Source organism: Microtus ochrogaster, chromosome 8 (genome assembly GCF_000317375.1).
Source record: "Microtus ochrogaster isolate Prairie Vole_2 chromosome 8, MicOch1.0, whole genome shotgun sequence".
In the NCBI taxonomy this organism is placed as follows: Eukaryota; Metazoa; Chordata; class Mammalia; order Rodentia; family Cricetidae; genus Microtus; species Microtus ochrogaster.
This window is the reverse complement of record NC_022015.1, coordinates 65,804,631-65,821,879: the sequence shown is the minus strand read 5'-3', so window position 1 is coordinate 65,821,879 and position 17,249 is coordinate 65,804,631. Positions and strand designations below refer to the sequence as shown.

At 38.6% G+C, this 17,249-nt stretch overlaps 1 protein-coding gene across 2 annotated transcripts in view; it reads right to left on the bottom strand.

Annotated features, from left to right (window-relative positions):
- Exoc6 (exocyst complex component 6) overlaps nt 1-17,249 on the bottom strand; it is a 151,189-nt gene that overhangs the window by 24,564 nt on the left and 109,376 nt on the right. For both annotated transcript variants that reach the window (XM_005352193.3, XM_005352194.3), the window contains exon 20: nt 8,029-8,102. In XM_005352193.3, the coding sequence (XP_005352250.2) occupies nt 8,029-8,102 (74 nt within the window). The remainder of the gene's footprint in view (nt 1-8,028; nt 8,103-17,249) is intronic.

The window sequence follows — 17,249 nt, the reverse complement described above, 5'->3', positions numbered from 1 at the left end:
TATCATGAAAGGATGTTGAACTCTGTTGATGGCTTTTTCTTTAATAACTGAGATGCACACATGCTTTCTGTCTTTAAGTCTATTTATGTGCTAAATTATATATTTGTAGATGCTGGACTAATCTTGCATCATCAGAAGGAAACTATCTTGTCATAGGTATGATCATCTTAGTATGCTTTCAAATTCAATTTTCAAACATTTTACTGGGAAGTTTTATATCTATGCTTATCAGGGAAATTGGTCTGCAGTTCTCTTTTTTTTTTTGGTATGTCCTCATCTAATTTTGGTACTGTCTTATGGTTTCTACCATTATGATGAAACACTGTAACCAAAAGCAACTTGGGGAGAAAGAGTTTATTTTGCTTGTATTTCCATATTATGGTTCATCATTAAGGCAGTCAAGGCAGGAACTCAAATAAGGCAGGAACCGGGAGGCAGGAGCTGATACAGAGGCCATGGGGGCGGTGTTGCTTACTGGCTTGCTCAGACTTACAGAAGCCAGGACAGGCCCAGGGGTAGCACCACCTGTCCTCTCATATTCACCACTAATTAAGAAGATGCCCTACCAGCTTGCCTACAGCCCAATCTTATGGAGGCATTTTCTCATTTGGGGTTCCCTCCTCTCAGAGGACTCCAGTTTGTGTCAAGTTGACATAAAACTAGCCAGCACAGTATCAGAACAATGCTGGCTTCATAAAATGAGTTTAGTATATTCTTCTTTTTTCTGTTTTATGGAATAGTTTGAGAAGAATTTGGTGGTCAAACTGTCCAGTCCAGAGAGTGGTTAAAAAGGAAGAAGCAGACTATACCAAGTGATGACAGGTGAGCAACTTTTCTATGCTCTTGAACGAAATATAAACTAGCACAACTGCTTAGGAAAAGTGCTCTACAGTCTCTACTAAAACTGTTTACATATATCCATTCCCCGGCTCAGTAATTCCTAGACAAATACCTGCCCAGAAATGTATGTATATGTTCACTACATGGCATTCAAAAATGTATGTGTTTGTACTATTTATGAAAACAAGTATGGAATCAATTCGCATGTCTGCCAATAGTAGAATATATGAATTGGCAGCTATATTTGTACAAGGATAAACTACACAGCAAAGAGAATGAATGAGCCACAGCTGCACAAAACAACATACATACACTGCACAAACACAACACTGAAGGAAAGAAGGCAAAATCACAAAGTTACATTGCACAGTTTAAAGCATGCAAACCTCAAAATCAGGTTCAAGTTCTACAGCAACAGAAACGACAGGGGCTTGAGAGGAAAGGGTCGTGACTGGCAAGAGGCAGTGAGTGAGGCTTAGGGGTCAAGTCTTCATTCATGACCTGAGCATTACAGAAATAGTCACTTTGTGAAAAGTCATGATTTTCCTGAAGATATACTGTCCTTATGTGCTACCTAGATTTATGAAACTTGAGTCAAGCTGGAGTCATTCTAGAAGTAGGAACCTCAGCTGAGAAAATGCCCCCATCAGATAGGCAATCCTGGATGCATTTTCTTGACCAATGATTGATACTGGATGGCGCAGCTTACTGTGGGTGCTGCCAACCCTAGGCTGGTGATCCTGGGTGCTAGAAGAAAGTTGGCTGAAGAAGCCATGAAGAGCAAGCCAGTATGTAGCATTCCTCCATCACTTCTGCATCAGCTTCTGCCTCCAGGTTCCTGCTCTCTTTTGAGTTCCTGCCATGACTTTCTTCAGTGACGAACTGTGATATGGAGGTCTAAGTGAAATAAACCTTTTCCTCCGTGAGCTGTCTTGGTTATGGTGCTTTATCATAGTGATAGATCCCTTAGCTAAGACAACTTAGCAGTAGACATTTGAAAGATGCTGTTAAGGGCTGATTAAAAACTTTGGCTGCTCTTCCACAAAACCTGTGTTCCATTCTCAAAACCAACATGGCATCTCACAACCACCTTAAGTTCAGTTTTTCAGGAGTCAAATGCTCCCTTCTGGCCTCTGTGGGCACCAAGCACATGTGGTGCACATATATATAAGAAGGCAAAACACCAATACTGATACTAGCAATGATTAAAAAGAAAGATCTAAGAGATATAAATATATTTTATACAATTTGTACTCTCTCTGAAATCTCTATATCTAGTTTAAAGAAATGGCCAATACTTTTCTCTTGTTGTCCCAAATCAAGTACTTAAAAACAGGACCTAATCCTAGAAGAGATAAAGAAAATCATAATAATTGAGGCCATATATCTATTCGACTAATAGTAAAGAGAGACATACATAGATATAATCTACATGGGAAATAGAAAAAGACAAGATCCCTTGAGTAAACTGGGAGCCTGGGGACCATGGGAGATGTTAGAAGGGGAGGGGAGAGGAAGGGAAGGGAGGGGAGAAAAATATATAGCTCAATAAAAACAATAAAAAAAATTTAAAAAAGGAAAAAAGAATCACACATTTGATGCTAATAAAATGCTTTAAGATAATAATAATAATAATAATAATAATAATAATAATAATAATAATAAAGAGCTTCAGGAGTCCAAGGCCATCTTCGGGCACACAGGGGTAAGCCAGGGATGTTCAATTTACTGTGAGAAAAATGCTCAGAAGCTACAATCTGGAAATTTTTAACATTTTCAACAAAATGGAAAATTATTAAAGATTTTGTGATTAAAATACAATCTTTAGCTAGCCACCGAGGTCAGAAGAGGGCACTGGACCCATGAAACTGGAATTACAGATGACTGTAAACTTCCATGTAGATGCTGGGAGCCAAACCCAGGTCCTCTAGAAGAACAGCCAAAATTCCAATCAGAAAGCCAAAATTCCAATCAGAAAGTGGTTAGTGAGGGCTGGAGAGATAGCTTAGCAGTTAAGAGCACTGAATACTTTTCCAGAGGACCCAGGTTCAATTCCCAGCACCCACATGACAGCTCATAACTCTGTAACTCCAATCCAGGGGACCTGACACCCTTATACAGACACACAGATACACAGACACACAGAGAGAGAATAAAAATAAATCCTTTAAAAAAAAAGAAAGAAAAGAAAGAAAGAAAGGAAAGAAAGGAAAGAAAGAGAGAGAGAGAGAGAGAGAGAGAGAAAGAAAGAAAGAAAGAAAGAAAGAAAGAAAGAAAGAAAGAAAGAAAGAAAGAAAGTAAGTAAGTTAGCTACTCCCTAATGTTCTAGACTACTGCACTAGTGGACATATGGTTTAGTAGCTCACAGGGTCCATAGGGAAAACAGCCAAGCAGTTTTCTCTCCCAGTAGCCCACATGCACAGCACCTGCAGGTGATATGAAGATACCTGCAGAGAGGAAGCTTCCGGCTCAGTTCCAGCTTTCTGGATTTCTCCAGTCCTGCAACCAAAGAATGTGGTGTCACACATTCAGTAACAGGGTCTTCCCATCTAGCTCTGGTGGGTAACCCAAAACAATGACAATAGCCTGTATCATTTGGGGGGGGGGGACTCTAAAGTTCTCAGGGCCTTTTGATTTTGTCTTCTCTGTCATTAGTAACTTGTCTAGCTTTATACAACAATAAATCTACTTCATATTTTCACCAAAGTCATTAGCTTAAAATATGTTGGCCCCCATCAGAGATAGACATCTACAGAGTCATCCTTAAGACAGCATTTCAGACAGATGTTTTACGTAATGCATCCCAATTGGAGCAAGGCAAAAAGTTCTGTGGGGTGCTTAGAAAATGCTAGGCTGCTGCAGAATTTTTATGTTTAAAATTCTAATGTACCGAGTTAGTCTCTGAAAGATTAAATAAAAGATAAAGTGTTTCTTATATTTCTCAAGCTGATATGGGTTGGACATCTTTCTGTTTCCTAGTGCTGGTACCCAGCCCAGGGCCTCACCTATTCCTAGGCAAGTGTTCTACAACTGAGCTATATTCCCAGTTTGGAAACCTTTTTTGAAGAAACATTTTTCATCATAAGAAATCAGTGTTCCCAGAAAGATACTTCAGCAAATACTGTTCAAGGGTGATAAAAAAACTTCAGCTAACAGTTTTGTTTTTTTCTGAAGCAAGAGATTGTTTGGTTAGCTATAACTCCACCTTATTACTCAACCTCTCAATCATTTTAAAACTCTACATATTATCCAAAGAAGGTTCAAATGAAGCAGTATCTTGTCAGCTGAAGAAACTCACCACAATGCTACACAGCACCCACTAAATAAGATTTAATGCCAGCATCAGGGAAGCCAGGGATGCTCAGCTGTAAGAACCACACTGAAAAGCTATACTTTAAACTTTTTCATCAAAATGGCAAAATGTTAAAGTTTGTGTGGTTAAAATACAATCTTAGCTAACCAGAAAAATGTATTTGTATGTGATATTCCATTTCCAGTGATATTTAGTGAAATATTGCTACTGTATTAGAAATGGGTTGCCTCTGAACACTGTATATTAAACACACAATCTTACAGTAAAATAGTCTTCAAACTTTAAGGTTTTTGTATATTATCAAAAGAATGTCACATATTTAAGTTTACTTGGTTTTATTTTAAAAATGCCTTTGAATTTAAAAGAAAAGGGCAAGATCAGTAAGTATATAAAATACCATCATTTTGTGACTTAATTTCATACAGGAAGATGACCACTCTTATTTGTAAGAAAACCTTACACATACAAATTGTGTTTAAATGGCTTGTTTAAATTGGCCAGGCAGCAGCACCAGGACTACTAATCCTCCACACTGTCTGTTAGGCTAGTAGGTCTTAAGATGTTGTTGAGATAACTGGCTTCCATTAGCAAGTCTGTGATTGGCAGGATGATAAAGTCTTTTCACTCACAGGTCAGCTATTTCCTTTTCTTTAGAGGAGGGCATTCCTGATGCTCTATCTTTTAACCACAGTCTCTCACTGAGTCCCAGTTCTCTGCCTTCAGCTTTGATATGGTTCTAACTTTCCTTTTGTACCAACTCACACTTGTCATCAGCTCCTCTATTCAGTGCAGCAAATATCAGGAGTTTGACCTCAGGGCAAAGTCCGGGTGGGCAGGTAAAATCTGACCATTGGACCTACTTCCTAATCTTTCATACCCAGCGATTCATGAAGCAGTATCAAATTCAAACTAAAAACCAGAAGCGCGACCCTTATACACACTATGAAAAGAGCTGCCTGCCTTTCTAAGTACACTTGAAAAGAACTGTCAGCCACCCTATTAAGACAGAAATGGATCACAGAGCAGAGGGAAAAAAAGAAGGAAAAGTGCAGAAACTCAACTGAAATGTAAATAAAGGTGCAAGCACCATTTATGTCTGACAATAAACTCCTTCACAAAAAGGTAAAGACACTATAATATCTATTGATGAAGTCAGACGTAAAAGCACTACCAAAACTTTAAAGCATCAGTATTTAAAAAATCAATAACCGTGGACAGAATGAACTTGGATGATTTCATGTAAGACTTTCATTTTCAAGATCAATTTTGATTTTTGCCTATTCTTATATTGTATATTTCATAATGTGATTGCAAATTATTTTAAAAGCAGATGCAGTGAAATACTATACCATTAAACTCATAAAACTTAACTTATGGCCAAAGTGACATAGCAGCCAAAAGCAAGAGTATGAGAGTCTAGGGACAGTGAATCACTAAATTTCAACATTAATAAAAAACAAAATTTAAGCCCCTTTTAAGACTAGAAAAAAATTAACATAATCAATTAGTTCCTTAGAGTTTTTCTTTCAAGAGTCTCTTCCACTTCTACTGACCACCATATGGCACAGTGGTGTTAATGCTTCCAACTATCCCTGTAAACTGGCATTTTCCCTACACATACAGGTTTCATAATTACGCACATTCATAGATGGTGTCTGAAGTCCACTTGAAAGTCTCTCAAACAGCTTACATTTAAAAGAGAAGTCAACCAAAACTTAACATCTTCTAAGTGCACATATTTTCAGTCCTGACTCAAGATGCTAATATTTATAAGTGTACTTTAATAAATAATAAAATCCCCTAGAGAGATACATGCCTTACAAAATAGCTATCTTTTTCTTTCCTTTTTTATTTATTTTTTTCCTCAAGACAGGGCTTTTCTGTCCTAGAACTAGCTCTGTAGACCAGGCTGGCCTCAAACTCACAGAGCTCCACCTGCCTCTGCCTCCCAAGTGCTAGGATTAAAGGTGTGCGCCACCACCACTCAGTTTATAAACTGGCCATCTATGCTGTCTACAATGACTCTGTGAAGGAAGGCAACTGGGGTCAAACACATGTAACACATACACACACAAATAAAAGGATTCTTTTTTAAAATGCAAAGTAAGGTTTGCTTACTACAATGCAAAGGGCAGCATGCTGGGCAGTAATAAGAGAGGCCTGTGTTTGTTAGTGGTGGTTGCTGGGCCAGGTTGTAGCTATGATTACCAGAGTGTGTCACCTCACCCCCTTGCCTGGTTTTTTTGTTGTTGTTGCTGTTTGTTTCTTAAACTTAGGACCTCAGGTGTGCTAGGACATGCTCTATCAGCTGAGCTACATGCTCATCCCCCTAGGGACATCTTCATGAACTATGTGGTATTATTCATAATCCTACAGACTGCAAAACAGAAAATCTCTGTGAATAGATCACTCACAAGTAGGGGACGTACCCTCAGTCATTTCCTCTGAGTTGGAGAACATTAATACAGGGTCATAAACTGCCTGAGAAACAAAAACTCAGTTAACCGTGTTTCCAACTTGCTACAGATTCAGCTTTCTGTATTAGAACATCTTCCTTCAAGAACAAATAAAACAAAGTCCTCTGAATGGAGCTACTGCAAGAACCTCCTCAGCACACGGGAGCAAAGCGGAGTGACTTCCTCGGCTACCCTTCCCAACTTAGCATGGCTAGCTGACTATAGGCCCACATTACCCAGAAGATGGTCTCTGTTGGCCCATCTTGTTGTTATTTAGTATTCTAAATATTGACAGTGTGCAGAAGAAGTGAGTGCCTTACAGAAACAGCTTTCTCAGCATCCCTGGAAACCTGACTTGGGACAGCATTCATTTCCATGATTTTACTCGGGTTCCAGTCTGCTCTAAAGGGTGTTCAAACACCACAGAATGAAATCACCTTATACGATTTTGTATCTACTCCAAACACTCTTCCTCACCAAATGAATACACAGGTGCCAATAAGTACTTACTCCACTTTGGCTGTACAGGAATAGCAAAAAGAGCTCTAATCCCAAACATTTACTGAAATCAGAGTTTCTTAAATGCTCAAATTAGTCTTATTGTCGACATGAGTGTGCTGAGGTTCTGCTCATAACAAGGGTGGAGTTTCACCACGGGTCACCTCCATCCTCAGGGGAATGAGCATCATTAGCAGACTGACCACAGTGCCTTTGTTTTAATCAGTCTCCATGAGGCTTCCTGCCAAGGACAGCAGTCAGTCCTGCTGTCAATCTAGCACTCCCGAACCCTCTAAGGGATCGCCCCTCCTCCACACACTCTGACTCCCGCTTTACTAAGCTCCTTAATCCTAGGATTAAGAAAGAAAAAGAAAAAGAAGAAAGAGGAAGAAAAGACTAAGAAGAAAAAATAGGCGATAGAAAAAAAGAAAGAAAAATAAAGAATACACAGAGCAGAAATGTCAAAATTTAAAAGTGAATAAAAATAAAATAAAAATATAAAGCAGAAAAAAAGAGTTCACATTTGTTACTAAACTTTGGACATTCTTACCAAAAAATATATGAGAATAAATAATTATTTTTTTAAAACTTAGTTTTATCCCTTTTTCTGGAGGCATACAAAAATTTATAAAAATTACCATTAATAAAATGCTAAACAAGGGGTGACTTTCTAGTAATAATTTCCAGAGCTCTAACGTTACTAGTACTGATTTTTATATGACCACAAAGTTATAAAAAATATTTGCAAGAAACGAATAAATCAAATTCTCGTTATGAGAATGCCGATAAAGCTGAGACACTGTAATGAACACGAGTTTAGAGAAAGATGGGTTTTTCAGGGCAAACAAACACTCTGGTACCATTAAGAATAAACTAATGAGGCAGACAGAACAGTAAGTGGAGAGCATCATCACATCTTACTTGTCTGAGGTCAATGAATGCCAACTGCAGGGTGTCCCCTTGAAATCCCGGCACAGGCTCAGAGCTGGCAAACACTGTTTCAAAAATTTAGAAAATAAAAGGGAATTAGGAGAAGACTCATTACAAATGTAAAATTTATACACAATCACTGTAAAAAAAGACCGCTTACAAACTTCAGTTTCTACTGATATGTTCTCCAGACCCATTACCACAAATACTTAATAATATAAAACTTTTAAACTGTTATTTAATCTACAACTTTTAATCACAATAGATTTCGAAGGACGGTCGTATACAAGTTCAGGAGTAACAGACTTCAATCAAAGTGAAGTTGTCTGACTCTTTTGGCCTTAGGTGAACAACCACAGAAGCACTTTGAAACTACAGATTCCATGGCTGTCAACAAAGCTCAAAACGTCAGCTTAGTTACATGGCATGCACTATAAAAACTACCTCTAGCTAACAGCAACAAGAGGCAGATACCAAGGTAGGAGGTGAGCTTTACATGCAGACCACAGGTAAAACATTTGATGAATTCAAGAACGTCTGACCATGTCACTTAGCCACTTTTGTTTTTCATAAAGGAATTTTTGTCTTCAAAAGGAGAGAATTTTTTTTTTTAAAGACAGGATTTCACTGTGTAACATCTTTGGCTGTCCTGGAACTCACTCTGTAGACCAGTCTGGCATTGAACTCACAGAGATCCACCTGCCTTTGCCTCCAGAGTGCTGGGATTAAGAGGGTGTGCCACCAACACCCGGCATGAAAGAATATCTTAAGACAAGATGTTTTTTTAAATTCAAAATTTTTTCAATATTTTTTGTATTTTAAGAATTTTAATCCTAACAGCATTGACTGCTAGGTCAGGCCTACAACTCCAGCTGCTTAGGTAGCTGAAGCAGGAGAACTGACGACCAATCAAGGCCAGAGTTCAAAGTCAGCCTGGACAACCTAGGGAGATCCTGTCTCAAATTAAATAAAAGGGAAGGGGGCTAACATAGCTTCCATGGCAGAGTGTTTACAAAGCAAGCACAACGCCCTCAGTTCAGTTTCAGCACCAGAAAAGAGCATTTCCGTTCTACTTTATTTTAAATGAAAGAAGATTAGTTCAAAAAGACTTCATAGTGTGTGTATGCGCGCGAGTATGCAAACATACTGTATGAGTGTGAATAAGTTGGTGTGCATGTGTGTACACATGAAGCTAGAGATCAACATGGAGTGTCTTCTTTAATTGTGCTACACTTAATTTCTGAGACAGGAGCTCTGGTGAGACTGGAAATCATCAATTCGTCGATAATGGCTGACCAGCAAGCTCCAAGATCCACCCATCTCTGCTTCACTATTTGAGGATTACAGGAACTTGCTGCCACACCTGGCCTTTTTGTGGGGATGGAGAGCTAAATTTAGGTTCTTGTGCCTGTATGACTGACACTTTCTTTACTGAGCTGCCTCCCAGATACAAGAATCTACCATTTAAATTTTTTAGAAATTTATTTATGTGTATGGGATTTCGCATGCATGTATGTCTATGCACTACATGTGTGCCTGGTGCCCACTGAGACGAGAAGAAGGTGTCAGGCCCCCTGGAAGTAGAGTTACAAACAGTTGTGAGCCGCCATGTGGGTGCTGGCACCTGGAATCAGGTTCTCCTGAAAGCAACCAGTGCTCTTAACTACTGGATCTAGTTCTCTCCAGCTCCATCATTAAAAAAAATATACTTTGTGTGTACATGTTCATGTGTTCATACATACATGCCACGCTTACATGTGGAAGTCAGAGAACAACTCCAGAGTCCATTCTCTCCATCCTTGAACCATGTAGGTCCCAGGGATGGAACTTGGGTTGTCAGGTGTGACAGCAACTACCTTTACCTGCAGAGTCATCTCGCCTGCCCAACACCACCATTTTTACACAGTGTCTCTGATTCTTCCTCCTGCTAATATCTCAGTTTTCATAGAAACATTGTATAAAGTTCACATGTGAACTTAACCAAGTCAGTATTTAGAGGTTATGTATAATTCTATGTTGCTCTTGAAATAAAACTAAATCTTAAGTTTAGTCGATTTTGTATAAAACAATAGTTTAGAAAGACCTAACATAATTAAAGACAAATGAAAACTTACCACAGCCTAATTTACCTGGCCTCCCCTCTTTGGGGACTACAAAGTTCAGAGTAACTTCCTACTTTCTGGGGATAATAACTTCACCTCAAGCAGCAATTTTCTGTTTCAGCACTTTGTGAAGTGTATTAGTCTTTTAATTTTTGAATAGACTACTCCCAATATTTTTTCATAGTTCACCACTAAAATCTTTTATTTCTCTTTGTGCTACAATGTTCAGAATTATTCGGTTGATTGTCTACCTTTTCTAAATACTCTGTCCTCACTTCTTGTTCTCTCCCCATCTCTCTACTTAACATTCTCCTTTGTTCTTCCTGAGCTGGGGTGTCAGCTGACCAACTACCGGAGGAGGGGGTCACAGTTAAGAACTCAACTCACTCATAAATGGTTTTTAAACATAAAACAAAGAAAACCAGTCCACAAATCACAATCACAGAGAACCTACACAACAATGAGAACCCTAAGAGAGACATATGTGGATCTAATCTACATGGGAAGTAGAAAAAGACAAGATCTCCTGAGTAAATTTGGAGCATGGGGACCTTGAAAGAGGTTTGAAGGGGAGGAGAGAGGCAGGGAGGGAGCAGAGAAAAATGTAGATCTCAATAAAAATCAGTTTAAAAAAAAGAAAACCTTTTTATAATAATTTAAAACTTAAAAAAAAGAGGGAGCCCGGTGTAGACAAGAGCCTCTCCTCAAATCAGGCTCACTCAAGAGCCAGTCTCTCTCTCTCTCTCTCTCTCTCTCTCTCTCTCTCTCTCTCTCTCTGTGTCTGCCTCTCTTGCATGCACCTTCCTTTTTTTTTTCTTTTTCTAGATAGCCTTTCCATAAATTGTCCACACTGGGTTCACATTTGAGTGTTCAAATAGTCTTCCTGCCTCAGCCTCCCGAGCAATTGAGTGTACTGCAGTGCAAAAGAACCTGGCTAATGGGTGATAAGTCACTTTGATGTGTGCCTTTCAAATATAATTAACTAAGAGGTGCCATCACTCCCACCACACAAACACATGTTTTGGGTCTCTGCTGGGGTCCAGGTAAAGACATGAAACAGATGATTAAACTCACCTTTGCTGGGTCCTCTAGAACGAGAAGACAAGTTTTTAACAGGAAGATCTAACCACTTCTCACCTGATAGCTAATTGATTTGTCAATGGTACTGTCTACAATGAAAAATGGTAGGCGTCCTACAGTGGCACTCTACCTGTCCTTACTATGTTCTAGATAACCAAGTTTCTCTATTCCTATTAGAGTTTAATTGAAGAATGATAAGAACAATTATAACAGTCTGTTAAAAATAAGGGTCTTCTAGAGAGTGATAGCCCACAAGTTAGGAGTACTTGTTCTTATAGACGCCAAGGTTCAGTTTCCATAACATCCAATGTGTCTCACAACCATCTCTAACTCCAGTTCCAGGGATCTGCCCCATCTGCTGTTCTCCATGGCACAGGCATGCACATGGTGTGCACACATACCTGTAGACAAAATACTTCTACATACATCAAAAATAAAAATCTTTAAAATTAAAAAAAAAAACCTAGGATCACATAAGGCCTTCCTACAAGACAGGTTAATTTTATCTGTAAGACACAGAAAGCAGCTCAAGTTCAACCATGCTTGTAATTGTAATATTCTTAATTCCCAAACATATGGTCCTTCTGTCTCAGCCTCCCATGGTAGGATCATGGGTGTGTGCCACCATCTCTGACTTCAGAAAGAGACCAATGGTGGAACAATTTTCTGGAGTGTACCAGGCCATGGTAAAATGCCTGGCACCAGAAGTCTTAAAAAGAAAACTATCATTTTTCTTCCCCCTCGATTCCTGTTTAAGATACAATAGTTAAAAGTTCATTGGCTTGGCATTAAACCCAAGAGTTTAGTGTCAAAATTATAATATAAATTTGTACAGCATCTTCCAGATCATAAAACACTTTCTCATATACCATCTGCTTTGATCACTGTAACAATTTATTTTGGCGAACAGCTTATAAAATCTTCCAAGCAAAGAATACCCAGTTTAAAGGTGCTCAGCTCTTTGTTTTTTGGCATAGAAAAATTAAAAGTGAAGTGACTTGCCCAGGACCACATAGCTAAATCTGGCATCCTGGCACTTGATCCATTGATCCAGAATCTGATTAAGTGTTCAGTCTCTCATACTGTCTCCTTTTCAGACAAAACAGCAGTTTATAACTCTTAGGGCTTTCTCTCAAATGTTTTTTAGGTATGGAAGGTAACTTAACAATCTCAAGTCATGCAGCACAGAGAGTATTTGTAATAACAGGCTACTCTATTTGACTGGCAACTTTATATTTTCCCTTTATATCTTTAAAACTCAAATTCAGTCTCTCCTGTTCTCCGCTCTCTCTCTTCTCTCAAGCCATCAGCATTTCTTGCTTAGATTAATGAACACTCCAGTCCACTCTATTGGCTGCTTCTCTTTCCTCTTCTTCCAGTGATTAATGTCAGATATAATTGTTACTTGGGCATTTCAGAGTTTAGCATCCTTTAATGGTTTACCATCACCCTCACAGTAAAACAAGACTAAGGTCTTTTAAAAGTGGCCTTTGCCTATCTCTCTGGCCTGATCTCTTAAGACTTTCCTTAAACTCTTTCCAAACAAGGTTGCCTAGCTTCCTTGCACACCAGTCTCTTTTCATAATGCCTTTGATCCTCCTGCCTGCAGCGTTCTTCTTCCCTCCCACCTGTGTAACTCTTACTTATCCTTCAGTTCAATCATCACCTCTGTGGAAGTCTTCCATTATCCCTGGAGATTGTAAGCTGTTCCTGTGTTCTCGCTGGAACTTCCTGTACAAATCCTACCACGGTGCCCATTCTGCTGCCTTCTAATTGTTTATCTGCCTGGGTTTTCCCATGAAAATATGAACTCCCCAGTTGTAAGAATTATACTTTTTTTTCCTAATTCCTACTACCTAAATAATAAATGTGCATTGAAAGTTTAATAAGTGAACAGAGAGAAAAGAACAAGCAAGAAATTCTAGCGGGTCACAGCCTGTAGTGAACATATTATCTAGTTTGTTGATTAACTCTAGAATGGCAATGGTTCAACAGACCCTCCTGCGATGATGGAAAGAATCTGTAACTGTGCTTCAGGATTGATAGTTTTATTCCATATTAATCTAATTTAATAGTCACATATGGCTACTGGGTAGTGTAAATACAAAATACTGTGTACATATTTAGGTATTTATATCAGAATAACTGAGTGGGTGAGAATATTCCTAACACATTCTTCAACAAACTGAAATAAGCTCTTCCCCTGAACAGAAAGCTCCTAGGAAGCAGTGTTTCTTTTTTTTAATCTTTATATCTCCCAAGTCTGGCATACAGGAAATAGTAAGCAAATGTGTGTCAAATGAAGAAACACACAGTAAAAGATAATTCTTTGCTGTCAATACTGACTGATGACTCTATGAAGGGTCTCTACTACGATATCATCTTTGTTACTCAGCTATGTCTTTAAAGATGTTTTCAAGAGACATAATGATTCTGGTCATCAAAAATATTTTAATATAGTTTCTAAACTTTAAAAATTACTGGGTTGCCTTGCCCAATCTTAATACAATACTACAATCTGATATTCCATATTCTGTCAATATCCATGGGAAGCCTGCCCTTTTCTGAACAGAAATAGAAGAGGGGTGGATTGGTGGGGGCTGGGGAAGAGAGGAGAGGAGGGAGGGGAACTGTGGATGGGATATAAAATAAAGAAATAAATTTTTAAAAACTTAAGAAGGCTATTCTAAATTTCATATTTATAATCTTAAACCAGGGAGTGGTGGCACATGCCTTTAATCCCAGCACTTGGGAGGCAGAGGCAGGCAGATCTCTGAGTTTGAGGCCAACCTAGTCTACAGAACAAGTTCCAGGACAGTCAGGGCTATACAGAGAAGTCCTGTCTCAAAAAACAAAACAAAACAAAACAACAAAAAGGCAAACACAAGCTTTGTTGTCTCTAATTTGACTTTATTATTGTTTATTATTATTATTTTGTTATTATTATCATCATCATCATCATCATCATTATTATTATTACTAATTTTGGATTTTTTTTTTTTGAGACAGGCTTCCTCTGTGTAACCCTGTCTATTTTGGCACTTGCTCTGTTGACTAGCCTGCCTCTGTCTTCAGGGTGCTGGGACTAAAGGCATGTACCAACACTGCTGGCTATTTTTACATTCATTTGTGCATGCATCTCTCTCTCCTCCCCCCCCCCCGTGTATGTGTGTCTGTGTGTGATACATATGCATGCATGTAAGCTAATTTGCAGGTCAACTTGCCAACCCCAGTTTCTTCTACTTTTCTCTCTTTTTAAAATTTTGTGAAAAAATGTTTTAAACTTTTATTCATTTATTTGTGTGTATACACACATGCGCATGCACAAATTTGTAGGTAAATTTGAAATTAAAATAGCTAGTTGTACCTCACTTTTGGTAGGCAAGTACCAAAGACGCATTGTAAGAAGGAATGACTAACGGCACCATCTAGTGGTTTCCCTGGTGATACAGAGAAGCTAATGCGGGGCTGTCAGGAGTCAGCATTCTTGCTTCTGACGTGTATGAGATATCAGTAAAGAAATGCAAGCCTTAAGAATATTTACTGTTCCATTTTGACACAAAGTAATATCTAGTTCTCTCCATTTCTTGGAAGTAAACCTCAGCAAAGGACCCTCAGTCAAACAGCTGGGACACCATTAAGTGTGGAAGAACTCTGGGTACCCAAACAAAGAAACCAACATTCAGCTCCTTTTAAACATGACACAGAAATATGACCATCCCCATGATTTTTTTCTCAGTATTCTTATTTGGAGACACAGATCTGCACCAAGGTTAAAACAAGAGATGAGATCATGACTATCACCAGTAACAATAAAAACCTACGAAGATTTTTGTTGCTAGTGAGTTTTGTTTGCTTGCTTTGTTCTGTTTAGCCTTTAGGTATGTTAAGCCTTTATCCAACCTGTAGATTTATCAATGCCCCAATAACTAACCATCAAAACAGACGTCAAGCTAGGCACTGTGCTGCCTGCCACCCCTGTAATCCCAGCAGAAGGATTGAAAGTTTGAGGTCAATCTGACAATTTAGTGACACTCTGTCTCAAAGTAGAAAAGGCCAGGATGTAGCTCAGAGGTAGAGAATTTGCTGACTGTGCACAAGGTGGGTCCAATCCCCAGGACAGACAAGCAGGCACCAGCTCCCTTTTATACAGTGCTTAGCTTTTCCTTCCTTCCCTCCCTTCCTTCCTTTTCCCTTTATCCTTCCTTCCCTTCCTTCTTTTGTTCCTTCCTTTTCCTTCTTTTCACTCACCTCTCTTTTTTGTGTAGCCCTGGCTGTTCTGGAATTCACTCTGTAGACCAGGCTGGCCTCGAACTCACAGAGATCCACCTGCCTCTGCTTCCAGAGTGCTGGGATTAAAGGCGTGCGCCACCACCTCAAACTTTTGTATATATGATATAGTGCTTTTCTAATACCTATGGATTTCAGATATTAAACTCTTAGTAGATCATAACCTCATGATATATATATATAATGCATGAAAGATATAAATATATATCTAGAATATATATATATTCTAGACCTAGTCTGGACTATTTTAAATACAGAGTAGAATATGATTTCTTGATGCTTTGGAAATATCCTGCATTTTGTCAGTAGTGTGAAGGATTTCTGAGACACTTTTGTAATAATTTAGTAAGAAGATTTATCTTTCTTCAATATACTTCTATCTGCAAGGTATCTACATTGGCATATAACACATTAATAAACATGAAACAAAACATATGTGCAGATTTAGAATATCAGCCTATGACAAGCATGGCAAATCACCCTCAGTCAAGAACTTTATCTTGTTCTATAATAGGTTCAGATGTTTAATGTGGATCAAAAGAACTTAGCTCTACACTTCCCAAGTACACATCTTCCTTTTTCTAAACATGCAGATACACTAGCACTGCAGTTGTAATCAAGGCAAGCAAATGTGTCCACACAGTCATGCACTGACCCTACCTGATACTTTAAATCTATATTCTCAAAATATTTATTTTTTTACAGAATTAAACAATTTTCAATATCTGTTACTGACTCCTCACTGGGTTTCAATCCCAAGACGGTAACAATGTCCCTATTCTATTTTGTTTACCATTGTAGCTTCTAAATGCCACATACTGACTAAATATGAAGGATTAAACTAACATGTGGCCTCAATGTTCCACACTCTTCATTTGCCTTAAAATTCATGGTCTCTCATTCTTAGAAGTAAGATAATCAGGGAAATCCTAAACTCTAAGTCCTATGTTTTAGGGAAAATTCTGAGGTTTCTTGATACTCGAATGATATGCCAAATTAGAGACAGAGCCCAAACTAGAACTGAGAAGCTTGCCTGGGCTACATACTAAGACCACTGAGAAGAGGGAGTGAGGCGCTCCAAACACACAAAAGTTCTTCATGAGTTCGTATGAGCCCACATTTCTGGGTACAAACATTTTTTTTATTTTAAAAATATTTATTTATTTGTCATGTATACAATATTCTACAAGCCAGAAGAGGGCACCAGACCTCATTACAGATGGTTGTGAGCCACCATGTGGTTGCCGGGAATTGAACTCAGGACCTTTGAAAAAGCAGGCAATGCTCTTAACCACTGAGCTATCTCTCCAGCCCTGGGTACAACCATTTTAAAACCAAGTTTGACCCTGTGTTGGTTTAAAGTACTAAAAAACAAAAACAAAAACCTAGAACAAGTTCCAAAGTAAAATGACAGAATGGGGAGGAAAATTAATTTCACAAGGAAACAAAGAAACCTTGGTTATTTAGCTCAGAACAAATAAAAGGTCATTTATGCACAGTTATCTAATATATCAAGTTTTCAAAGGGCATAACTGTCAGCTATGTTCACAGCAAAGAGTGAAATGGTCCTGACCGGAAGCCCAGCAGGCCAGGTGGCCTTAACTCTTTTCACGGTAGAACTCCAGAAGTGAGTGACAGTATCACAGAGACTTCTAGTTTATTCATTTGTTTTCACGGTAGAACTCCAGAAGTGACAGTATCACAGAGACTTTCTAGCTTATTCATTTGTTTTCAGGGTAG